Raw genomic sequence first — 20710 nt, forward strand, 5'->3', positions numbered from 1 at the left:
GCCATTTAGATTTGGCAGGATTAAAGTCAAGGGCATCAATTACATCACATAGGCCTTGTGAGTATCATTTCAAATTGGTCCTTTAGTCTCCATTTTCCCCAAGGAAGCATGCCTATGGATGTCCAACTCCTCAGCTTCTTTTAGTGACTCTGCAGAGGCTATATACTCTAATGGTCGCTTGAGCCATTCTGGTGGTGGTTTAGTCACTAAGTTGTGTCTCACTCTTATGATCCCACGAACAGTAGCCTGCCATGTTCCTCTGTCCATGGGATTCTCCAGGCAAGAATACTGGAGTGGGTTACCATGAGCCATTCTTCATGAATTCAAATACCAGCTCTAGCCCATTATAAAAGAACTTTGACAAATTGTTCAGCTGCTCTGTTTTCCTGTCTCTGTGCTATGCTTAGTCGCTTAGTCATTCAGCAGTGTCTGACTGTTTGTGACTCCATGGACTGTAGCCTGCCAGGCTTCTCTGTCCATGGAGAGATGAATTCTTGTCCAGGCAAGAATACTGGAGTAGGTTGCCATGCCCTCCTCCAGGGGATCTTTCCAACCCAGATATCAAACCCAGGTCTCCCACCTTGTAGGCAGATTCTTTACTGTCTCAGCCACCAGGGAAGCCCATGAATACTGGAGTGGGTAGCCTATCCCTTCTTCAGGGGATATTCCCAACCCAGGAATCAAACCAGGGTTTCTTGCATTGCAGGCGGATTCTTTAGCAGCTGAGCTACCAAGGAAACCCTTTCCTATTTCTGATAGAGGTGTAATAACACCTTGATGTTAGGATGGCTATGAGGACAATATGAGTTAATACAGTCAAAGCACTTAGAACATGGCTAGCATATGCTAATTGAACTGTTTTATTAGGATTATAATTCATAGGCTTACTGAAAAACCAAACAAAGCCAGCATGATAGGAAGTGTGGTCATATGATAGCCCTCACAGTAAGGTAGTTATGTATGGTTATGTAGTTGTACATTAATAGATTTGTACATTTATTATAATTTCTGGCAGATGAGTATAAAGCATCTAGAATAGCATTTATGTAAGAAATATAAGACAAGGGACATGTAATTTAAATATTCTGGCAGCTATCCTAAACAAATACATAGCTAGAATATATTTTAATAATGTATTTTATTTAACTCTATATATCAAAACAGTTCCTTCAACATATAATCAATCTAAAATTATTACTGATATATTTTCTGTCTTTTTTGGTCCTAAGTCTTTGAAACACCAGTTACATTTTAAGTGCTCAGGAACCACATATTGCTGATGGCAAACTTACTAGCTAGTGCAGCTCTCCAGGAAATGGAAACTATTTCGAATTAACTCAAAGATGCCATTTAGGATACCTGCAGGGCACCAGTGCCACATTTCACCCTCAAAGTCATCCATGTTATACCACCTAAACCAGCCTGATTTTGGTTCCTCCCCCTGGCAGGGGACCTTTGGTTATGCACTACATGATTGGCAAGTGGTTTAAGTTCATTGGCCTTTATGGCGAGACAATTCCAAAGCCATTTATTATTCCTAGCTGCTCCTAGCCCTGGGGGCAGAGCTTGGTAATAAAACAATCGGTGGGATATAAGTGATTGCACAGAATCCTTTATCATCTCTTCCGCTGTCCCCCACCAGTGCCAAACAAATACATTCTTGGAATAAACATGAGTGGCTTTATGGGATACATGCCTCAAATCAAGTGAAACTAAAATTGAGTACTTAAAATCAATCAAGCAACTGAGGGATTTTATCCTCTTGCTCATACTGTTTATTGCAGAGTCCTCATCCATAAAAGGGAAGCAGATATCTGTTTTGATTAATTAATGGGGAAATTGGCTTCCCTGGTAGCTCAGTCCATAAAGAAGCTGCCTGCAGTGCAGGAGACCCAGGTTTGATCCCTGGGTTGGGAAGATCCCCTGGAGAAGGAAATGGCAAACCACTCCAGTGTTCTTGCTTGGAGAATCCCTTGGACAGAGGACCCTGGCGGGCTATAGCCCATGGGATCACAAGAGTTGAACAAGACTTAGCAACTAAACCAACACCAATGGGGAAATTGGAAGGAAAATTAGATAGATATACAAGAAAGTACTTTGAAATTTTAAGATAAGATGGCTAACTTTGTTGACCCAGGACTCCATCGGCTTTAGCACTAGAAGTCTTTTGTCCTGGGTAATGACTCAGTCCCTGACAAAGCAAGATGGTTGGTCACTCGTCCTTTCTCCACTCCTTCCTTCCTTGCAAACTGCATGTTGAGATAGCTTGAGATACAGTTGTTAAAAACTATAGCCCCCTTGAAAAAGGAAGAATTTCTGTTTAAGTACGTACATTTATTTTTTTCTCTGCAACCAAGGGATGGAGCTGTACATGGAACATTTTATAGCTATCAGGGCCATCTCAAGAAAACGTGTTGTTAGTAAAGTTTGTCTTCAGTATCCTTCCTTATGCGTTTAGTATTCCACTCCCTTTCTTGACAATTCTCACATGCTAGATGTTCCCAGTTTGCTTGTCAAGCTTGAGTTCCCTTCTCTGGGAGGCTGACTACAGATATAGAATCCTGCCAGTGATAAAGGTCCATGCAAAATCATCTGTCAAGCGGTCAGTTTTACCTGAGGCTCTGCCCTTTGCTCAATGACTATGCACAAAAGGAATGATGGCATCTTAATCAAAAAATAATTTTCTCCCCTAGATTAAATCATTAGGAATGTTTGATTTCAATACTTTTTGACCTCCAAATGGCATCTTATATGGTTCAACATATCTCATGGTGTCCTAGCTTGGGTACTAGAGTAAAGTCAGAAAACCTAAGCTCTTGACCCACCCCTGTGGTTTACTTCTGAATTATGTCCAGGAAATCACTTCATAATTTTACCCTTCAGCTTCCTCATCTATAACAGAGAATAGTATCTACTATCTTAGTATCAACTACCTTGACCTCTCTTTAAGTTTTTGAGAAGGACAAATATAATAATACACATAAATGCCATTTGCAGAGGGTAAAGTGGTAGACTGAGGTAAGTAATAATTATTTTTAGTTATTTTTCAAACACATAAGCCCATTTGAAACATATAAACCTCTGTAAGAGATAGGACTAACAGTGGTAGAATTTAGATGACCTGAGAAATGTCTGCCAAATTATAATGTCATCTTTATGTCCTCATTCTCCTTTCTTTTTTAGTTCCATAACACTATAAAAAACCAAAACCTTATAGGACCATTCTGTAATATATGTCATATAAAATTTTAATTTTGCTAGCTATGGTGGTAGGGGAAACAAGGAAGTGAAGCAAGTAGGATATAGATTTTTAACCACTGAAATAAACCTTTAAGTCAATGTATTTTAAATGGTCCAACCAAAAAAAAATTTTTTAACATAAGTTATTAGAATATATGTAACCACTTGGCATTAAAGTTGTATAAACATCTTGATTTTTGGTCAAGAGTTGTAGAGCATGGAAAACTTTCATGCATTCAGTGTAATCACTCTTTGGGAGGAGATTCTTAGAGGATTTGAAACCTATAAAGAAGTTTCCTGATCTGACCTGGGTTAATCTATCCCTAGGCTTTCAACTGTAAACCAACTAAAATTGTGTACAACCATTTTAGAGCCTATACATATTTTCTCCCTGGATAGGGGCCCAGTGGTTTTCATCAGATTTCTTAAGAGATCCTTGTCCCTTAAAAGGTTCAGAGTACAGTATATGACTCTAAGGAAACAGTTTAGGAAAACAAATTAAAAAATTTTTATATAACCTGTAAATTAATTTATTGTTAAAACCATCAATGCTTAGTAGTTTTCTAATCTTGAAAGCCTAGAAATGAAGTTTAAAAAATTAAAACAAACCAAAATTTTTTAAAAACAAACTTTTCTGGTTATTAGAACAAACTTAATTGAAAGTATATGTCTTTTAGATATTGCTTCTCCAATATCCCTAAAATTATGGTGTCTTGCTATTTCCTAATCTCTCCCTTTCTGTTTGTATTCTGGCTGCTGGATTAAATCTCTTGTTTGCATAGGATGACCAAAAATATTGGTGATGATGGAGGTGGTGATGATAACACTTTCAACTTTAGCTGGAAGGTGTTCACTAGCTGGGACTACCTTATTGGCAACCCTGAAACAGCAGACAACAAATTCAATTCTATCACAATGAACTTTAAGGTAAAGATACCAACTTCAAGAGACTTTTCTTGGTATTTGTAAAAGTAAAATTGGAATCATTCCAAATGGTATGTGTAGCAAAGTATCTTGACAATTAAAAGAAAGATTAACTCATCATTTCTTCCTACCAGGATCTGGGCAGGGTTATGAATATGACTGAAAAATGATTGATGGCTTGTGACAGCACTATTTCTCTCTAAATTTGGTAATAAAACACCATGGGATTGGAATAGCTAACCGTTAGTAATCAGAATCAGATATTTTAAATAATAGAACAATGCTAACTTATTAGTTACAGGAATACATTAGCTCAATACTTAAAATAACTCCAAAGTATTATTTTGTAATTGTTTTAAAAAGCCATACTAGAAGAGACTTTAGAATGAAGACTGTCTTAATATTAGATCAACCAGACTTTGTAAGAATTCTTTCTTTTTTTGTCTTACATTTTCTCACTTGCTGGCAATATTCACCTGGTTTGTGGAATCCCAGATTTAGTTTACATTTTCATTCCTCACATTCACATTTGTGAAAATAATTCCTAAGTTCACGATATTTTTTATAGATCAGATAATTCTTTCTTTTTTTTTTTCTGTTTTCCTTGGATACAGGAAGCTATAATAGAAGAAAGAGCAGCCCAAGTAGAAGAAAACATCCACTTGATCAGATTCCTGAGGTTTCTTGCTAACTTCTTCGTGTTTCTAACACTTGGCGGGAGTGGATACCTCATCTTTTGGGCTGTGAAGCGATCCCAGGAATTTGCGCAGCAAGATCCTGACACCCTTGGGTGGTGGGAAAAAAATGAAGTTCGTCTCTGCATGCTTTTTATGTGCTTAGAATCTGACATTGAAGGTTTTGTGGGTTGTGCTTCAGTGCTGGAACATGAAATACAGCCACTTTTTACCTACCCCTGTCATCTCGCCCTGAGAGTGAACCAACCTTGGCACACAGTTCTTTATTCCAGCCTTATTTCTAAATCTCTCTACTGTGTGTTTCTTACTTTGTGACATTAGGTAGAGTTGGAAGAGAGATTAGAACACATATATTCCAACCAGTATGTTTTATAGACAGAGATAATGAATCTCAGGTTAGGTGATGTGTTCATGGTCACAGAACCGTGGAGAACAATGAGAGTTAAAATTTAAGAATTTTGGTTTCAAGCCCAACACTCTTTCCATGATCTTGTTTTACGCTCTCTGTAGATCCTGCTTCTGTCTTTGAATGATCCAGTTGTTGCCTGAATTCTTTGAAGTGGGGATGATAAAGCCCTGGGTTCTTATATTAATCTCATTGGAAACATTCAGATTGCCTCCCATACTTTGGGTAAGACTGGGCCTGTCTCTAGCAGCCTAGCTACTCCACCTCCTCGTCCTCCTACCCTATTACCTCCCCCTCCAAATGCTAGTCAAATGAGGAAGGCCAGATCTTTGCCAGAAATTAAATATTAGCATTGTGATTTGTCTTCAGGGTATCTGCCCATTTAGTAGGTCCAAGTAAAGAGGTCAGAAATAGACATTTAGAATCAGGAGGTCATTGGCTATGTGTTGTTTCTTGGGCCTGTTCCCTTCCATAAAATGTTCCATAACACAATCTGACATCATTTTGAACTGGGGTTCTCAAAGAATATGAAGATTTAAGCAGTGGGAAGTGTAGATTTAGAGTACTGAAACTTCTGCAAAGCCTTATAGGCCAAACAGATTAAGAAAGTATTCATAAGCATAGAATTTCCTAGAAAAATCTTGGACAGAAAATGGTATAACACACTTAAAACAGAAGGTTCCAAACAAAAACATTCTAGGTATTTCAGAAGCAATAATGCTGAAGATGGGAGACCATACATTTAAGAGACTATGAAGACATAGATATTTCATGGAATCCTGTAAAACAGAGTCATTAGGTAGGGTCTTATGTATTTAAAACTAAGGGGGAACCTCTCAGTATTACTAAGTTTGCTTTTAAGGTTATCTTTTGCAGTTATGATAGCATTGATAGGCAAAATTATCATACCACTTTGGTTTGTGGTTCATATTGATTATATTTTTGTATCAGGGAATCACAAAAAAGAATGAGCAATTGATTATCATTAAAACAGTCACTCTTTATAAGAACTTGTTTAATATCCATCTTCAGTTCAGTTCAGTTCAGTTGCTCAGTCATGTCCGACCCTTCACGACCCCATGGACTGCAGCACGCCAGGCTTCCCTGTCCATCACCAACTCCCCGAGATTATCCAAACTCATGACCATTGAGTCGGTGATGCCATCCAACCATCTCATCCTCTGTCATCCCCTTCTCCTCCTGCCTTCAATTTTCCCAACATCAGGGTCTTTTCAAATGAGTCAGCTCTTTGCATCAGGTGGCCAAAACATTGGAGTTTCAGCTTGAACATCAGTCCTTCCAATGAACACCCAGGACTGATTTCCTTTAGGATGGACTGGTTGGATCTTGCAGTCCAAGGGACTCTCAACAGTCTTCTCCAACACCATGGTTCAAAAGCATCAATTCTTCAGTGCTCAGCTTTCTTTATAGTCCAACTCTCACATCCATACATGACTACTGGAAAAACCATAGCCTTGACTAGATGGACCTTTGTTGACAAAGTAATGTCTTTTCTTTTTAATATGCTGTCTAAATTGGTCATAACTTTCCTTCCAAGGAGTAAGTGTCTTTTAATTTCATGGCTGCAATCACTATCTCCAGTGATTTTGGAGCCCCCCAAAATAAAGTCTGCCACTGTTTCCACTTTTCCCCCATTTATTTGGCATAAAGCGATGGGACTGGATGCCATGATCTTAGTTTTCTGAATGTTGAGCTTTAAGCCAACTTTTCCACTCTCCTCTTTCACTTTCATTAAGAGGCTCTTTAGTTCTTTGCTTTCTGACATAAGGGTGGTGTCATCTGCATACCTGAGGTTATTGATATTTCTCCCAGCAATCTTGATCCCATCTTGTGCTTCATCCAGCCCAGATGGATTAAAAAACTTCCATCTTAGGGGACCTCTGATTCTAGGGGCCAACAAAGGTAATAATGCAGATTCATGAAAAACTTTACAAATTTGATGAAACAATTCAAACTTACCTTAGACTGCATAGGCTCTGCCAAGTTTTTACTTTAGGCTGAAATTATATTATGCTGACTTTTAGCACCCGCTAGTCATACTTATATAATTTTCTTAGTCAAAAGCAAAAAAAAAAAATATTGATAATTATTTTCTAAATATAGCCTGGTATTTCTAATCATTCAAAACATGGAGTCCACCAGGGGAAATGGGAACTCACAGTAGTGACAATTTGAGCCAGATACTCAGGCAAAGAAATTGCCAGTGCTAACTGGAACCATTTTTAAAATTTTACTTAAAGGTTTTTCTCCCCTATTATAAATGTGGCACATGCTTAATTTACCCTAGTAACATATTCATAAGTGTGTCAATCAATCTGGAGATGTGGACCACAAATTTCCAGCTTGTCATATTTTCATTCTCTCTCTCTTTCATACGTTTCTTACTTTTGGCATTGTAAGTCAGTTCTTCATTTCTGAAACTTCTCTGCCTTGGCTTTGATGACATTATGCCATGTATTCTCCTTTTGTATTTTTTGAACATCCTTTCTGTTTTCTTTGATAAAATCTGTTCCATTTTCTTTCTTTTTTCTTTCTTTTTGCCCCTAACAGTTTGCGTTCTCCCTAACTCAGTAGTCTTGAGCCCATCTCAAGGAATTCATCCATTCTAGTTGATTAAACTAGCCTATGTGTTGATGATTGTCAAATTAGTATTTCCTATTTGAACCCATTCCTCAAGCAGACAATTTTTCATTTTCTTTGGAAATCTTCTTGTGAAGTGCAGAATTGGTACCATGTAGACCAACATACTATCTGCATAAAAATTAATGTAAATCACATCGCTCATATACTAGGAAACAGACTATTATTACTGGCATGTCCACAAACTAGTGCAGTGTGAGTTGAATATGGCCCCTATTTTATTAAGATCAAATTTTAAAAATGCATGAAATAATTTTTAGTATTATAGACTAACAAAGGAATCTAGTTGGAATCTTGCAAATTTGGAAGAAAGCAATAATAATTTTTAAACATCGTCAACTTGGTTCACCTCTTGTGTCTTCTTGTAGATGAACATGGTCATGTCCCTCCTGGGGATGTTCTGTCCAACACTATTTGACTTATTTGCTGAATTGGAAGACTACCATCCCCTCATTGCTCTGAAATGGCTACTGGGACGCATTTTTGCTCTTCTTTTAGGCAACCTGTATGTATTTATTCTTGCCCTGATGGATGAGATTAACAACAAGGTAAATCTTGTGTCTGGATTGTCCTTGCCATCAGCGCGTTGTTAGATTCCTAGTCTCAAGATTGCCGGAAATGCCTTCAAAATCTGTTTCAGTTTTGTTTCCAATACTCTCCTTTCTAGATTGAAGAGGAGAAGCTGGTAAAGGCCAATATTACCCTATGGGAAGCCAACATGATCAAGGCCTACAATGCTTCCCTTGCTGGAAATACCACTGGGCCACCCTTTTTTGTGCACCCTGCAGATGTGCCTCGAGGACCCTGCTGGGAAACAATGGTGGGGCAGGTAATGTCACACACAGGAGTGCATAACAATTATTGGATTAAAAAGGAGCAGAGTAGAGATTTCTTCTGTAAGTGTGACCTGGTTTATATTGCTTATTAATGAAAATTGCTAAGACTTACTGACTGTTCACTATATGCTGGCTGTGAATTTCACATATATTAACTCTTGCAGTCCTCACAAACATCCATTCAGGTAAGTAGTACATTTACACCCCTTTTCAGTTCAGTTCAGTCACTCAGTCGTGTCTGACTCTTTGTGACCCTATGAACCACAGCATGCTTGGCCTCCCTGTCAATCACCAACTCCCAGAGTCCACTCAAACCCATGTCCATTGAGTCAGTGATGCCATCCAACCATCTCATTCTCTGTTGTCCCCTTCTCCTCCTGCCTTCAATCTTTCCCAGCCTCAGGGTCTTTTCAAATGAGTCAGCTCTTCACATCAGGTGGCCAAAGTACTGGAGTTTCAGCTTCAGCATCAGTCCTTCCAGTGAATATTCAGGACTGATTTCCTTTAGCATGGACTGGTTGGATCTCCTTGCAGTCCAAGGGACTCTCAAGAGTCTTCTCCAACACCACAGTTTGATAGCATATAATGGAAGGATGTTTTAAAATGGCCTGAGGAGATATTTTGTATATATGTTATAATAACACACCCAGATTTAGCACCCAGACCCAAGCAAATATTTAAATGGCACTCTAGTTACTGTTACCTGTTTTCCATAAAAAAGATAAAACGTTCATTTGGAAGCATACACTAAAGTTTATTTCAATAATGTTGAGTTTTATCAAATAATTGCCCCTTAAGCATTAAAGGAAAGCTATTTTAGGTTTGTTGTTTTCAGATGACTGTGTAAACGATCCCAGTCCAAGACTAATGGTATTTTAGCAGATAAAAGAAATAGTGTTTCCTATGGCTTTCTGTTCAATAAAGGGAAACCAAACCAGAAAAAAACCAAAAACCTACTTCAGGTCTCTTATTTCTATACAAGTCCAATTTATATTTTGAAATGCCTTTACTTTTATCTCATTAGAATTGACATTCCTCATGTGCATTTCATAAACTGACTTTGGACTATGGTGAACAGACATTTAAAGACATGTCATAGTGCTTCTGTTGGTCAGACAACAGCTCAGTTTCAGTAGTAGTGTAATCTTTGGGAAATTATTTGAATATATTTTTCTTTAGTTTTTAATTATTCATATTATTATTTGCATAAAATTTGTATGATAAATGGAAAATTGAAAATTAGCATTAGTTTTATAAAACTAATTTAAACAAATATAGATATCATTAGATGTCCTTAGCTTCAGATATTCATCTGACTTAAGCGACTCATCTGTGATTTCAACTGTGGAAAAAAATAAGGAAAATGCATATAATGCTAGACAGACATCATTGAGAACCAAGTCCAAAGAGTATAAATAAGGACTCTACTTTATTTTTTAAGCTCTCAGGGACCAGATAGGCCTTCCTTTTCCAGTTATATGTTATTAAATTCTCAGTTTTCAGACATCCATGTTTTATACATGTTTACAGGATCATACAATGTATGAAATAATAAATGAAAGGAAAACTGCCTGCACTTGGTAGAGAGATACTTGTGATACATGGTGTGGTAGACAGAATAAAAGCTACTCCAAGATGTCCATGTTCGAATTCCTGGAAATTGTGAATATGTTACCTTACATAGTAAAATGGACTTTACCAATGTGAGTAAGTTAAATATCTGGGGATAGGAAAAGTATCCTGGATTACATAGGTGAGCCTAACAAAGTCACAACATGCTCATACATGGGAGGCAAGAGTGAGAACAACTGGTGGTGACGGTGCAAACAGAGGTTGGAGTGATGCTCTTTAAAAGTGGAGGAAGGCAGCCATGAGCCTTTTTTTTATAGAATCTTTTTTTTTGTCACTTCTAGGCTGTTCCCTAAATCTTCAGCAAAAGTTGAGAGAAATGAAAAAAAAAATGTAGTTTCACAAACTCAAAGAGTTTGAGACATTCTCTTAATGGACATCCCAGAATGCAAACTGGCATGAGGGCTAAGAAACTTATTCTTTACCAAATAAACACCTGGACTAAACAGGATTAATAGAACTAACTGTAAAGAATATGGTGGAAGCTGCTCACTTCTGAAGAGGAGGCAACAATTAATTAGACATGAATGTCAATGCAATCTAGAAAACATGTTTCTGATTATTCAGAAGCTTCTGGGATATTCCTCTGCCTCCTGAATTAAAATAAATAAAAAATATTTATTTAATTATTCTTCTTGGAGCCCCTGTACCATGCTGCTTGTCTTTTTCTTTTTAAAAATCCTGTCCCTAGTGATTTCTTTGCTTCATCATCTTTTCTTACTGCTGTTTGTAGTTAGGGTTCCCTTTTCTCTTTCACCTTCTTTTCTTTAAAGGAACAGGCAGCACTAGTGGGAAAGCTTCTGGGAGCTGGAGGAGGGAAGGGCTGTGATTCTGAACAGAATGTTGATGAGGGAGGTGAGATCCATGGGGACAAAGAGAACACAGGGGATGTAAAATCCCTGAGTGCTGGGAAGGTCTCACCTTTAAGAGATTAATAGGCATATCCATGCACCTGGAAACATTAATTTTAACCACTTTTAAAACAAAGTCATTCCAGAAGAAACAATATCAGCAGCTTTTAGAGATGCACCCCAAAGAATTGTTTGTTGTTCTATGAGAACACTCCAGATGTTTCCTCTTCTTCTCTGTGGATGTCCTCTCTTCTGTTTTCCTTCAAGGATTCTGTGGAACTCAGTCTCTCCTTGATTATAAGGATTTGGTGACTCCTTTATGTCTCCAGGAAATCTCAAGATGTAGTCACTTAGTCTCATCTCCAACGGCACTTGATAGGTAGGCAGCAGAACAACTCTTGGGAGATCACTATTTGAAGCTGTATACCGAGGTCTGCATTTTGGGGGCAGAGAGAAAAGAGCCTGCTACTGAAGATAATGACAACAATGGCTCACATTTATCAAATTCTTGTGTGCCAGGCATTACCTCTTTGAATTTTTATTAATAAATTGCCCTCCAAGTTATATCATTATCCCCATTTTATAGATGAGGAGACCATAACTTAGAAAAGTAAAGAGACCTGAAAGGAAGACCTTAAAGGAGACCTTAAAGGAAGCCAGTGATAAGAACCCAAATTTAACCTACAGAGTCTGATTAGAGTTTGTGTCCTCCATAGTGCCGAATCATCCCCCAGAAACATAACTAGCATCAGTGCGTGCTCCCCAGGCTCCTGCCATGGAAAATCTATAGTCTTTGTGATACACCTTCTCTATTATTTCCCTGGTGGCTCAAACAGTAAAGAATCTGCCTTCAGTGTGGGAGATCTGGGTTTGATCCCTGGGTTGGGAAGATCCCCTGGACTGGCTACTCACTGCAGTATTCTTGCCTGGAGAATTCCATGGACAGAGGGGCCTGATGAGCTACAGTCCATAGGGTTGCAAAGAATCAGACACAACTGAGAGAGACTAAAACTAACACTAACACTACTAGTTAATGATAGTCTTAGATGTATTGATCAAAGCTTCCCAAGCATGTTATCACTACATGTCTGGAGTGTGAAGTGTGAGGTGTGGAGTGCAGTGGTCTGCAGAAGGCCTGTGGGGAAGCCATGCTCCATCCTGACTAGCACACTAGGAATTGGGACTGAATGATGTTCCCTTGGTGGGCAAGACCACCATTCTGGGAATTTCCTTCTTATAAAGCAGTATATTCCTTCTATGGTGTGTTAATAAATATTTTCACATAATGTTTGAATCCTGCTATTTTATGTAAAAGTTAGGACACTGCTTAGGGGAAGAATCAGATTTCAACCATTGGGATGAGGGTGCTTAGGAGTGTGTGGAGGACTTCACAATCACTCTGAAATTATCTCTTATTGAGGAAGAATCAAAAGGATAAAAAAATCCCTCACAGCCTGCCTCTAATGGATGCTAATTATTAGAATCTGAACTCAAGTTTCCTGGGGAATGGAAAGAAGAATAAATAAGAGTAGGGAAGAGAAAAGTTATGTTCAGTAATAACTCCAAGAATTTACTGTCACTCAGTCACTCACTCCATGTTTGTTACATGCATATTAAGTGTTGGGCATTGTGCTAGATACTGGAGGTCCAGTGGGGAACAAAAGTGGATCTCTTCTTTGTCCTTGTGAGATTTACAATCTCATAGGAAGAACAAAACCATTAATTAAATAAGTATATAACATTTACAGACGGGTCATGGTGAAGAGTTCTGACAAAATGTGGTGCACTGGAGAAGGGAATGGCAAGCCACTTCAGTGTTCTTGCCCTGAGAACCCCATGAACAGTATGAAAAGGCAAAAAGATAGGACACTGAAATATGAACTACCCAGGTCGGTAGGTGCTCAATATGCTACTGGAGACCAGTGGAGAAATAACTCCAGAAAGAATGAAGGGATGGAGCCAAAGCAAACACAACACCCCGTTGTGGATGGGACTGGTGATGGAAGCAAGGTCCGATGCTATAAAGAGCAATATTGCACAGGAACCTGGAATGTTAGGTCCATGAATCAAAGGCAATTTGGAAGTGGTCAAACAGGAGATGGCAAGAGTGAACATCGACATTCTAGTAATCAGTGAACTAAGATGGACTGGAATGGGTGAATTTAACTCAGATGACCATTATATCTACTTCTGTGAGCAAGAATCCCTTAGAAGAAATGGAGTAGCCCTCTTAGTCAACAAAAGAGTCCGAAATGTAGTACTTGGATGCACTCTCAAAAATGACAAAATGATCTCTGTTTGTTTCCAAGGCAAACCATTCAATATCACAGTAATCCAAGTCTATGCCTTGACCAGTAATGCTGAAGAAGCTGAAGTTGAATGGTTCTATGAAGATATACAAGACTTTCTAAAACTAACACCAAAAATAAGATGTCCTTTTCATTATAGGGGACTGGAATGCAAAAGTAAGAAGTCAAGAAACACCTGGAGTAACAGGTAAATTTGGCCTTGGAGTACAGAATGAAGCAGGGCAACGGCTAATAGAGTTTTGCCAAGAGAACGCATGATCATAGCAAACACTCTCTTCCAACAACACAAGGGAAGACTCTATACATGGACATCGCCAGATGGTCAACACTGAAATCAGACTGGTTATATTCTTTGCAGCCAAAGTTGGGAAAGCTCTTATACAGTCAGCAAAAACAAGACTGGGAGCTGACTGTGGCTCAGATCATGAACTCCTTATTTCCAAATTCAGACATAAATTGAAGAAAGTAGGGAAAACCACTACACCATTCAGGTGTGACCTAAATTAAATCCCTTATGATTATACAGTGGAAGTGAGAAATAGATTTAAGGGACTAGATCTGATAGACAGAATGCCTGATGAACTATGGATGGACATTTGTGATATTGTACAGGAGACAAGGATCAAGACCATCCCCAAGAAAAAGAAAAATGGCTGTCTGAGAAGGCCTTACAAATAGCTGTGAAATGAAGAGAAGCAAAAGCAAAGGTGGAAAGGAAAGATACCCATTTGAATGCAGAGTTCCAAAGAATAACAAGGAGAGATGAGAAAGCCTTCCTCAGTGATCAGTGCAAGAAATAGAAGAAAACAGTAGAATGGGAAAGACTGGAGATCCCTTCAAGAAAATTAGAGATACCAAGGGAACACTTCATGTAAAGATGGGCTCAATAAAGGACAGAAATGGTATGGACCTAACAGAAGCAGAAGATACGAAGAAGAGGTGGCAAGAATACACAGAAGAACTGTACAAAAAAGATCTTCATGACCCAGATAATCACGATGGTGTGATCACTCACCTAGAGCCAGACATCTTGGAATGTGAAGTCAAGCGGGCCTTAGGAAGCATCACCATGAACAAAGCTAGTGGAAGTGATGGAATTCTGGTTGAGTTATTTCAAATCCTAAAAGATGATGCTGTGAAAGTGCTACGCTCAATATGCCAGCAAATTTGGAAAACTCAGCACTGGCCACAGGACTGGAAGAGGTCACTTTTCATTCCAATCCCAAAGAAAGGCAATGCCAAAGAATGCTCAATCTATTGCACAGTTGCACTCATCTCACACGCTAGTAAAGTAATGTTCAAAATTCTCCAAGCCAGGCTTCAAAAATACGTGAACCGTGAACTTCCAGATGTTCAAGCTGGATTTAGAAAAGGCACAGAAACCAGAGATCAAATTGCCAACATCTGCTGGATCATCAAAAAAGCAAGAGAGTTCCAGAAAAACAACTATTTCTGCTTTATTGACTATGCCAAAGCCTTTGACGGTGTGGATCACAATACACTGTGGAAAATTCTGAAAGAGATGGGAATACCAAACCACCTGACCTACCTCTTGAGAAATCTATATGCAGGTCAAGAAATAACAGTTAGAACTGGACATGGAACAACATACTGGTTTCAAAAAGGAAAAGGAGTGTGTGTCAAGGCTGTATATTGTTACCCTGCTTATTTAACTTCCATGCAGAGTACATCATGAGAAACCCTGGGCTGGAAGAAGCACAAGCTGGAATCGAGATTGCAGGGAGTAATATCAATAACCTCAGATATGCAGATGACTCCACCCTTATGGCAGAAAGTGAAGAAGAACTAAAGAGCTTCCTGATGAAAGTGAAAGAGGAGAGTGAAAAAGTTGACTTAAAGCTCAACATTCAGAAAACTAAGATCATCCCATTTGGTCCCATCCCTTCATGGTGAATAGATAGGGAAACAGTGAGAGACTTTATTTTGGGGGGCTCCAAAATCACTGCAATTGGTGACTGCACCCATGAAATTAAAAGATGCTTGCTCCTTAGAAGAAAAGTTATAACCAACCTAGACAGCATATTCAAAAGCAGAGACATTACTTTGCCAACAAAGGTCCTTCTAGTCAAAGCTATGGTTTTTCCAATAGTCATGTATGGATGTGAGATTTGGACTATAAAGAAAGCTGAGTGCCGGAGAATTGATGCTTTTGAACTGTGGTGTTGGAGAAGACTGTTGAGACTCCCTTGAACTTCAAGGAGATCCAACCAGTCCATCCTAAGGGAAATCAATCCTGAATATACATCAGAAGGTCTGATGTTGAAGCTGAAACTCCAATACTCTGGCCACCTCATGCAAAGAACTGACTCATTTGAAAAGGCCCTGATGCTGGGAAAGATCAAGGGCAGGAGGAGAAGGGGACAGCAGAGGATGAGATGGTTGTATGGCATCATCAACTCGATGGACATGAGTTTGAGTAAACTCCGGGAGTTGGTGATGGACAGGGAGGTTGGCGTGCTGTACTCCATTGAGTCTCAAAGGGTCGGACATGACTGAGCAACTGAACTGAATTGATGGTGAAGTTGCCCTGTCGTGTCCAACTTTTTGCGACTCCATGGACTGTAGCCTACAAGGCTCCTCTGTCCATGGGATTTTCCAGGCAATAGTACTGGAGTGGATTGCCATTTCCTTCTCCAGGGGATCTTCCCAACCCAGGGACTGAACCCTGGTCTCCCGCATTGTAGACAGACGCTTTACAGTCTGAGCCACCAGGGAAGCCACTGAATTGATAACATTTACAATTTTATAGTGTCAACAAAGCACTACAAGAATGCAGTGCATGTCATCTGAGAAGGCTGCATGGACTTTAAGGTACAGAATTCAGTGGTTTTTAGTAAATGTTTATGTTGTTAATCACAATAGCATTTGTTTTTTAAGAGCTCACAGTATTTCATGGTGTTGACACCCATTTTTATTTTATTTCCCCTTGAGTGTATTTAACTTGTTTCCAATTTTGATCTGGGAGAAACAATGCTTTCAGAATTATATGTATAGATTGACACTTGCCATAAGATATATTTCTAGATGTGGATTTGCTTGATCAAATTCCACACACTTACAATGGGATGGATCTTCACAAAAGTCCTGCCCCCGCCACCCCAAATGATGCACCAGTTTAATTTCCCCATCAGTTTATGTCAGTGCCTGTTTCAGCATACTCTCCTCAATATGGAAGAGCATGATCTTTAAAATATTTATCACTGTGTAAAGTAACAACTCTATTTTTATAAGGAATTAAGTCCTTTTTTATTTTTATAAGGAATTAAGTACTTTTGACTGTTTTAATTAACTGTATATTTTCTTAGTTTTTATATGTGCCATTTGCCATTCTTTTCCTTATTGAATTGCCCATCTGTTGTACTGATTTGTAAAAGTTTTTAACTTGTTAGAAAAACTAGTCTTCTATCATATATGCCACAAGTACTTTTTACAAGTTTGTCTTTTAATTTTATAAAGAGCACTGCTTGTCAGATTAAACTGCTCAATTTCTGTGTTGTAGGTATTTTGCTGTTTTGTGTTCTTGTGTCATGTTTATAAAAGTTTCTCAATAAAAAGACTTTTGATCCCATGGTTTGGGCACAGGAAATAATTATTTTTAAACTAATAAAATAGGGGTGAAACATTTTTCACTGGCTCGATATACCTAACTAGTTTCTTTACCATTAGTTGCAGTTTCAAGTTAATACTGTTTAGAAAGCATGACAAGTTCGATGTCAACTTTAGGACCACATGAAGGGAGAAATGCTTGTTTTAATACACATACTATTTCAACAGGAATTTGTGCGACTGACTGTTTCTGATGTTCTGACCACCTATGTCACAATTCTCATTGGGGACTTTCTCCGAGCATGTTTTGTGAGGTTTTGCAACTACTGCTGGTGCTGGGATTTGGAATATGGATATGTAAGTGTGATATTCATCTTTCTCTTATCAGATCATTCCTTTATGACTCATCATTTACACATACAGTGCAAGAAGAAGAATTAGGAGGTAGGATGGTCTTTCAGATGTCAATAAGCAAAGACCAAGGAGGACTGTTTTAATTCAGAGGGAGATAAAACTTGAATATCATGGCTTGCAGTAGTCTAACAAAATTAGATTCTAGTAAAATTATAGGTGGCAAAAGCAGTGACTTCAACCTATATGTTAAATTGGTGAACTCAGTAAATCTTGGGCCCACAGTCTGTACCCTTCCCATGAAGTTTGCTGGCATTTCTAGAGGCAGGGCAAGATGAGTAGTATCAACTGTACATTTTCTGTTAATTCCTTTGAATTCTACTAAGCAAACTCCTGGACACTTATCAAGTGCATCACTGTGCAGGATGTTGGAGGATGAAGGCATCAGTGATTATGCTGCTTGCTTCATAAAGCTCACAGTCTAATAAGCACTCAGCAGAGACACAGCAGGGGGCTGTAAAAGGCCCAGGGTGCTGCTAGGGCTCTGGTAAGTGGTGGTGTAGAATTCTAGCAAGTTGACTTGCTTCTCCATAGCAACAGCACAGGTTTCTCTGAGCCCCACTAGTGTTGATTCCATCATTAACCCCCATCTTTGTTCAACGCCAGATCCCCCCACAAAGTTTGAGAGTGCCAGCAGAACACACATCTCTGCGTCCTCCTTTTGCACATGAAACTGTTATCTTGCGAAACAGGACCTGAGGAGTTGATAGTACTTATTTGCTCAAGTATTTCCAGCAGTTTCTAAATATTTAGAATGAATTTGAATCTCTGTCCAGGGCCATCGATACCCTTTGTGATCTTCTGCTTTTTTCCCCTCTGAACTCATCTCCTACCACTTTTGCTCTTGCTTTGTAAAATCCATAAACATTGGGGTTCTTTGTTATGCTCAAACACAGATGCTCCTTGCATCTGCCCTAGCTGTTCTTCCTTCTGGGGGTGCAGTTTCCTAGAATTTGCCGGGACTGATTCTTATCATTAAGGACTCAGCTTATAAGTCACCTCCTTCAAGCTTTTCTCTGCCCTTCCGATCTAAGGTGGCCCATCAGGCACTCTCTGTTTCAGCACAGTTTTATTTTCTTTATACAATGTATAACTACTTGACATCTTCTGTTTTGAAAGTGCTTATTATCTGTCTCCCTCTGTTGGAATGAAAGCTTTCTCAAAACAGAGGCCTTGACCTCATGCTTTGAGCTGTGCTTGTCACATAGCAGGAGTTATTTTGCCTGGCTGACTCAGTGTTGAACCTCCACATTTCAGTACCATTAAGGCAACACTGTCTGCTGACAGAACTCTGCTTGCTTCCAGGGATGTGCCCTGGAGTCAAGTTCTGCCCTAGTATTCTTGAGCTAATGATGTTTCTCTTCTCCCCTGTGAAGGGATATTCTTCCCTGCTGGTCTTCTTGTCTCATGCCCTCTAGTTTCCGGTCAAGTCCCATATTCAGAACTATTTTTAAGACTCCAGGCTAGATTCTCTTACTGACTTTGAGACTGTTCCTTTTATGAGGTCATCTCTGTCTTTCTTCCGGAAAGTGCTTCTTGGAGGAGCCAGAAGGTCATGTTGTTTGGTAGACGATGGTGAGGTAATGCTATAGATCCAGAATGCTCTTGTGTTGTTTCCCCGTTCTCCGCTGTGAAGTATTCAGCTGGCTTCATTTCATTTCTATTTTCCTGGCCTGATTCAGCTCTTCTGAAGCAGGCATAAAAATTGCCATTTCTTTCTTAGACCATCACTCAGCTTATGCTTGCCTTTTATCCTTTTTTTCTTCTTAAGTGCTAGAAAATTTTGCTTCAAATATGAAGTCAATATAACATGACCTGTATGCATAAAAGCTGTAATTAAATGACTAATTTATTATTTATTGAGTGCTGACGGTGCTCTTGGGTTAGTATGAAATATAGGAAAACAGACAAATTCTGTTTGAGGTCACAGAGAGTGAATTTTCTTCCATGTTACCTTTGGAAGGCTCATCAGAGAGAAACTCACCAGTGAAACAAGTTTTGAAACATTAAGGTTGGATGCTGGATCTTTGATATGGATTTTATTATCACTGACTCACCAGGTGGATAGTTTACAGAGCTGAGTGCCTGCAAGTCATGAACTATCAGGAGCAAAGCTCTGTGCCAGCTGATAAGAGGATCAGTTCAGTTCAGTTCAGTCGCTCAGTCGTGTCCGACTCTTTGCGATCCCATGAATCGCAGCATGCCAGGCCTCCCTGTCCATCACCAACTCCTGAAGTTCACTCAAACTCACGTCCATCGAGTCGGTGATGCCATCCAGCCATCTCATCCTCTGTCGTCCCCTTCTCCTCCTGCCCCCAGATAAGAGGATACAGAGAGGTAAAAGTTGTAAGCCTAAGGAGAGGTTGCAAATGTGGGCCTGCAGGCTAGATTCAGCTGACAGATGATGTTTTTATTCAGGTCTGCAGTATGGTTTCTTTTTTTAAAATATAAATTTATTTAAATTGGAGGTTAATTACAATATTGTATTGGTTTTGTCATAAGCTTTACATTAAAAAAATATGGATTTCTTATTTTTCCTGACATATTTTATTGAAAGGCCCATATTCCCATGCTGGAGAAACTGGCAGGAGCTGAGGATACTGCCCTCTTTCGGTAAAATATTCATTCACCAATCCTTCACACTCTGCTACAAGCTTCCCTTGTCAGCACAGAGCAGGAAATGTAATTGCTTGCTCTTACAATGTAATTGCACATTGGAGACACCATGACTTGGGGTTGTGAGGTAGAGATCAATTGAAATTCAAAGACAGGATGAAGTAAGAAACATTTGAGCCAAATCTTGAAGAAGAATCAAAATTTCAAAAGATTGAGATGAAAGAAAGCATTCTCAGTGGACGGACTGATGGAAGGCAGGGCCCTGCAGCTAGCAAGTATGGACAATGCAGATAGAGATACAAAATCTAAAATGGTGCTGCTTTAGCGAAGAAGAGAATGATGAGAATACATCTCTGATCTTCTGAACTTACTGACTGGCAATATGAGTCCAGAAAGTACCTGTCTTGAAGCAGAGGAGAACCTGAGATGGGCAGAGGAGATGCTTTTAAGAATCCTTTCAGGAATGAAAGAGAAAAGATGTCCATTTCTGCTACTAAAGAAATTTTTTTCTGAACTTTAAAAATAATACTAGTTCATTGTTAAAAAGTCTGTAAAAGGTAATAGA

The 20710-nt window shown here is 39.0% G+C and overlaps 1 protein-coding gene across 1 annotated transcript in view; it reads left to right on the plus strand.

Annotated features, from left to right (window-relative positions):
• The window catches only part of TMC1 (transmembrane channel like 1), a 134660-nt gene that overhangs the window by 87499 nt on the left and 26451 nt on the right, over positions 1-20710 (plus strand). The window contains exons 11-15 of the mRNA XM_018052767.1: positions 4023-4167; positions 4779-4973; positions 8295-8474; positions 8594-8755; positions 17347-17475. Coding sequence (XP_017908256.1) covers positions 4023-4167; positions 4779-4973; positions 8295-8474; positions 8594-8755; positions 17347-17475 — 811 coding nt within the window. The remainder of the gene's footprint in view (positions 1-4022; positions 4168-4778; positions 4974-8294; positions 8475-8593; positions 8756-17346; positions 17476-20710) is intronic.

This window comes from Capra hircus, chromosome 8, assembly GCF_001704415.2.
Source record: "Capra hircus breed San Clemente chromosome 8, ASM170441v1, whole genome shotgun sequence".
Classification (NCBI taxonomy): Eukaryota; Metazoa; Chordata; class Mammalia; order Artiodactyla; family Bovidae; genus Capra; species Capra hircus.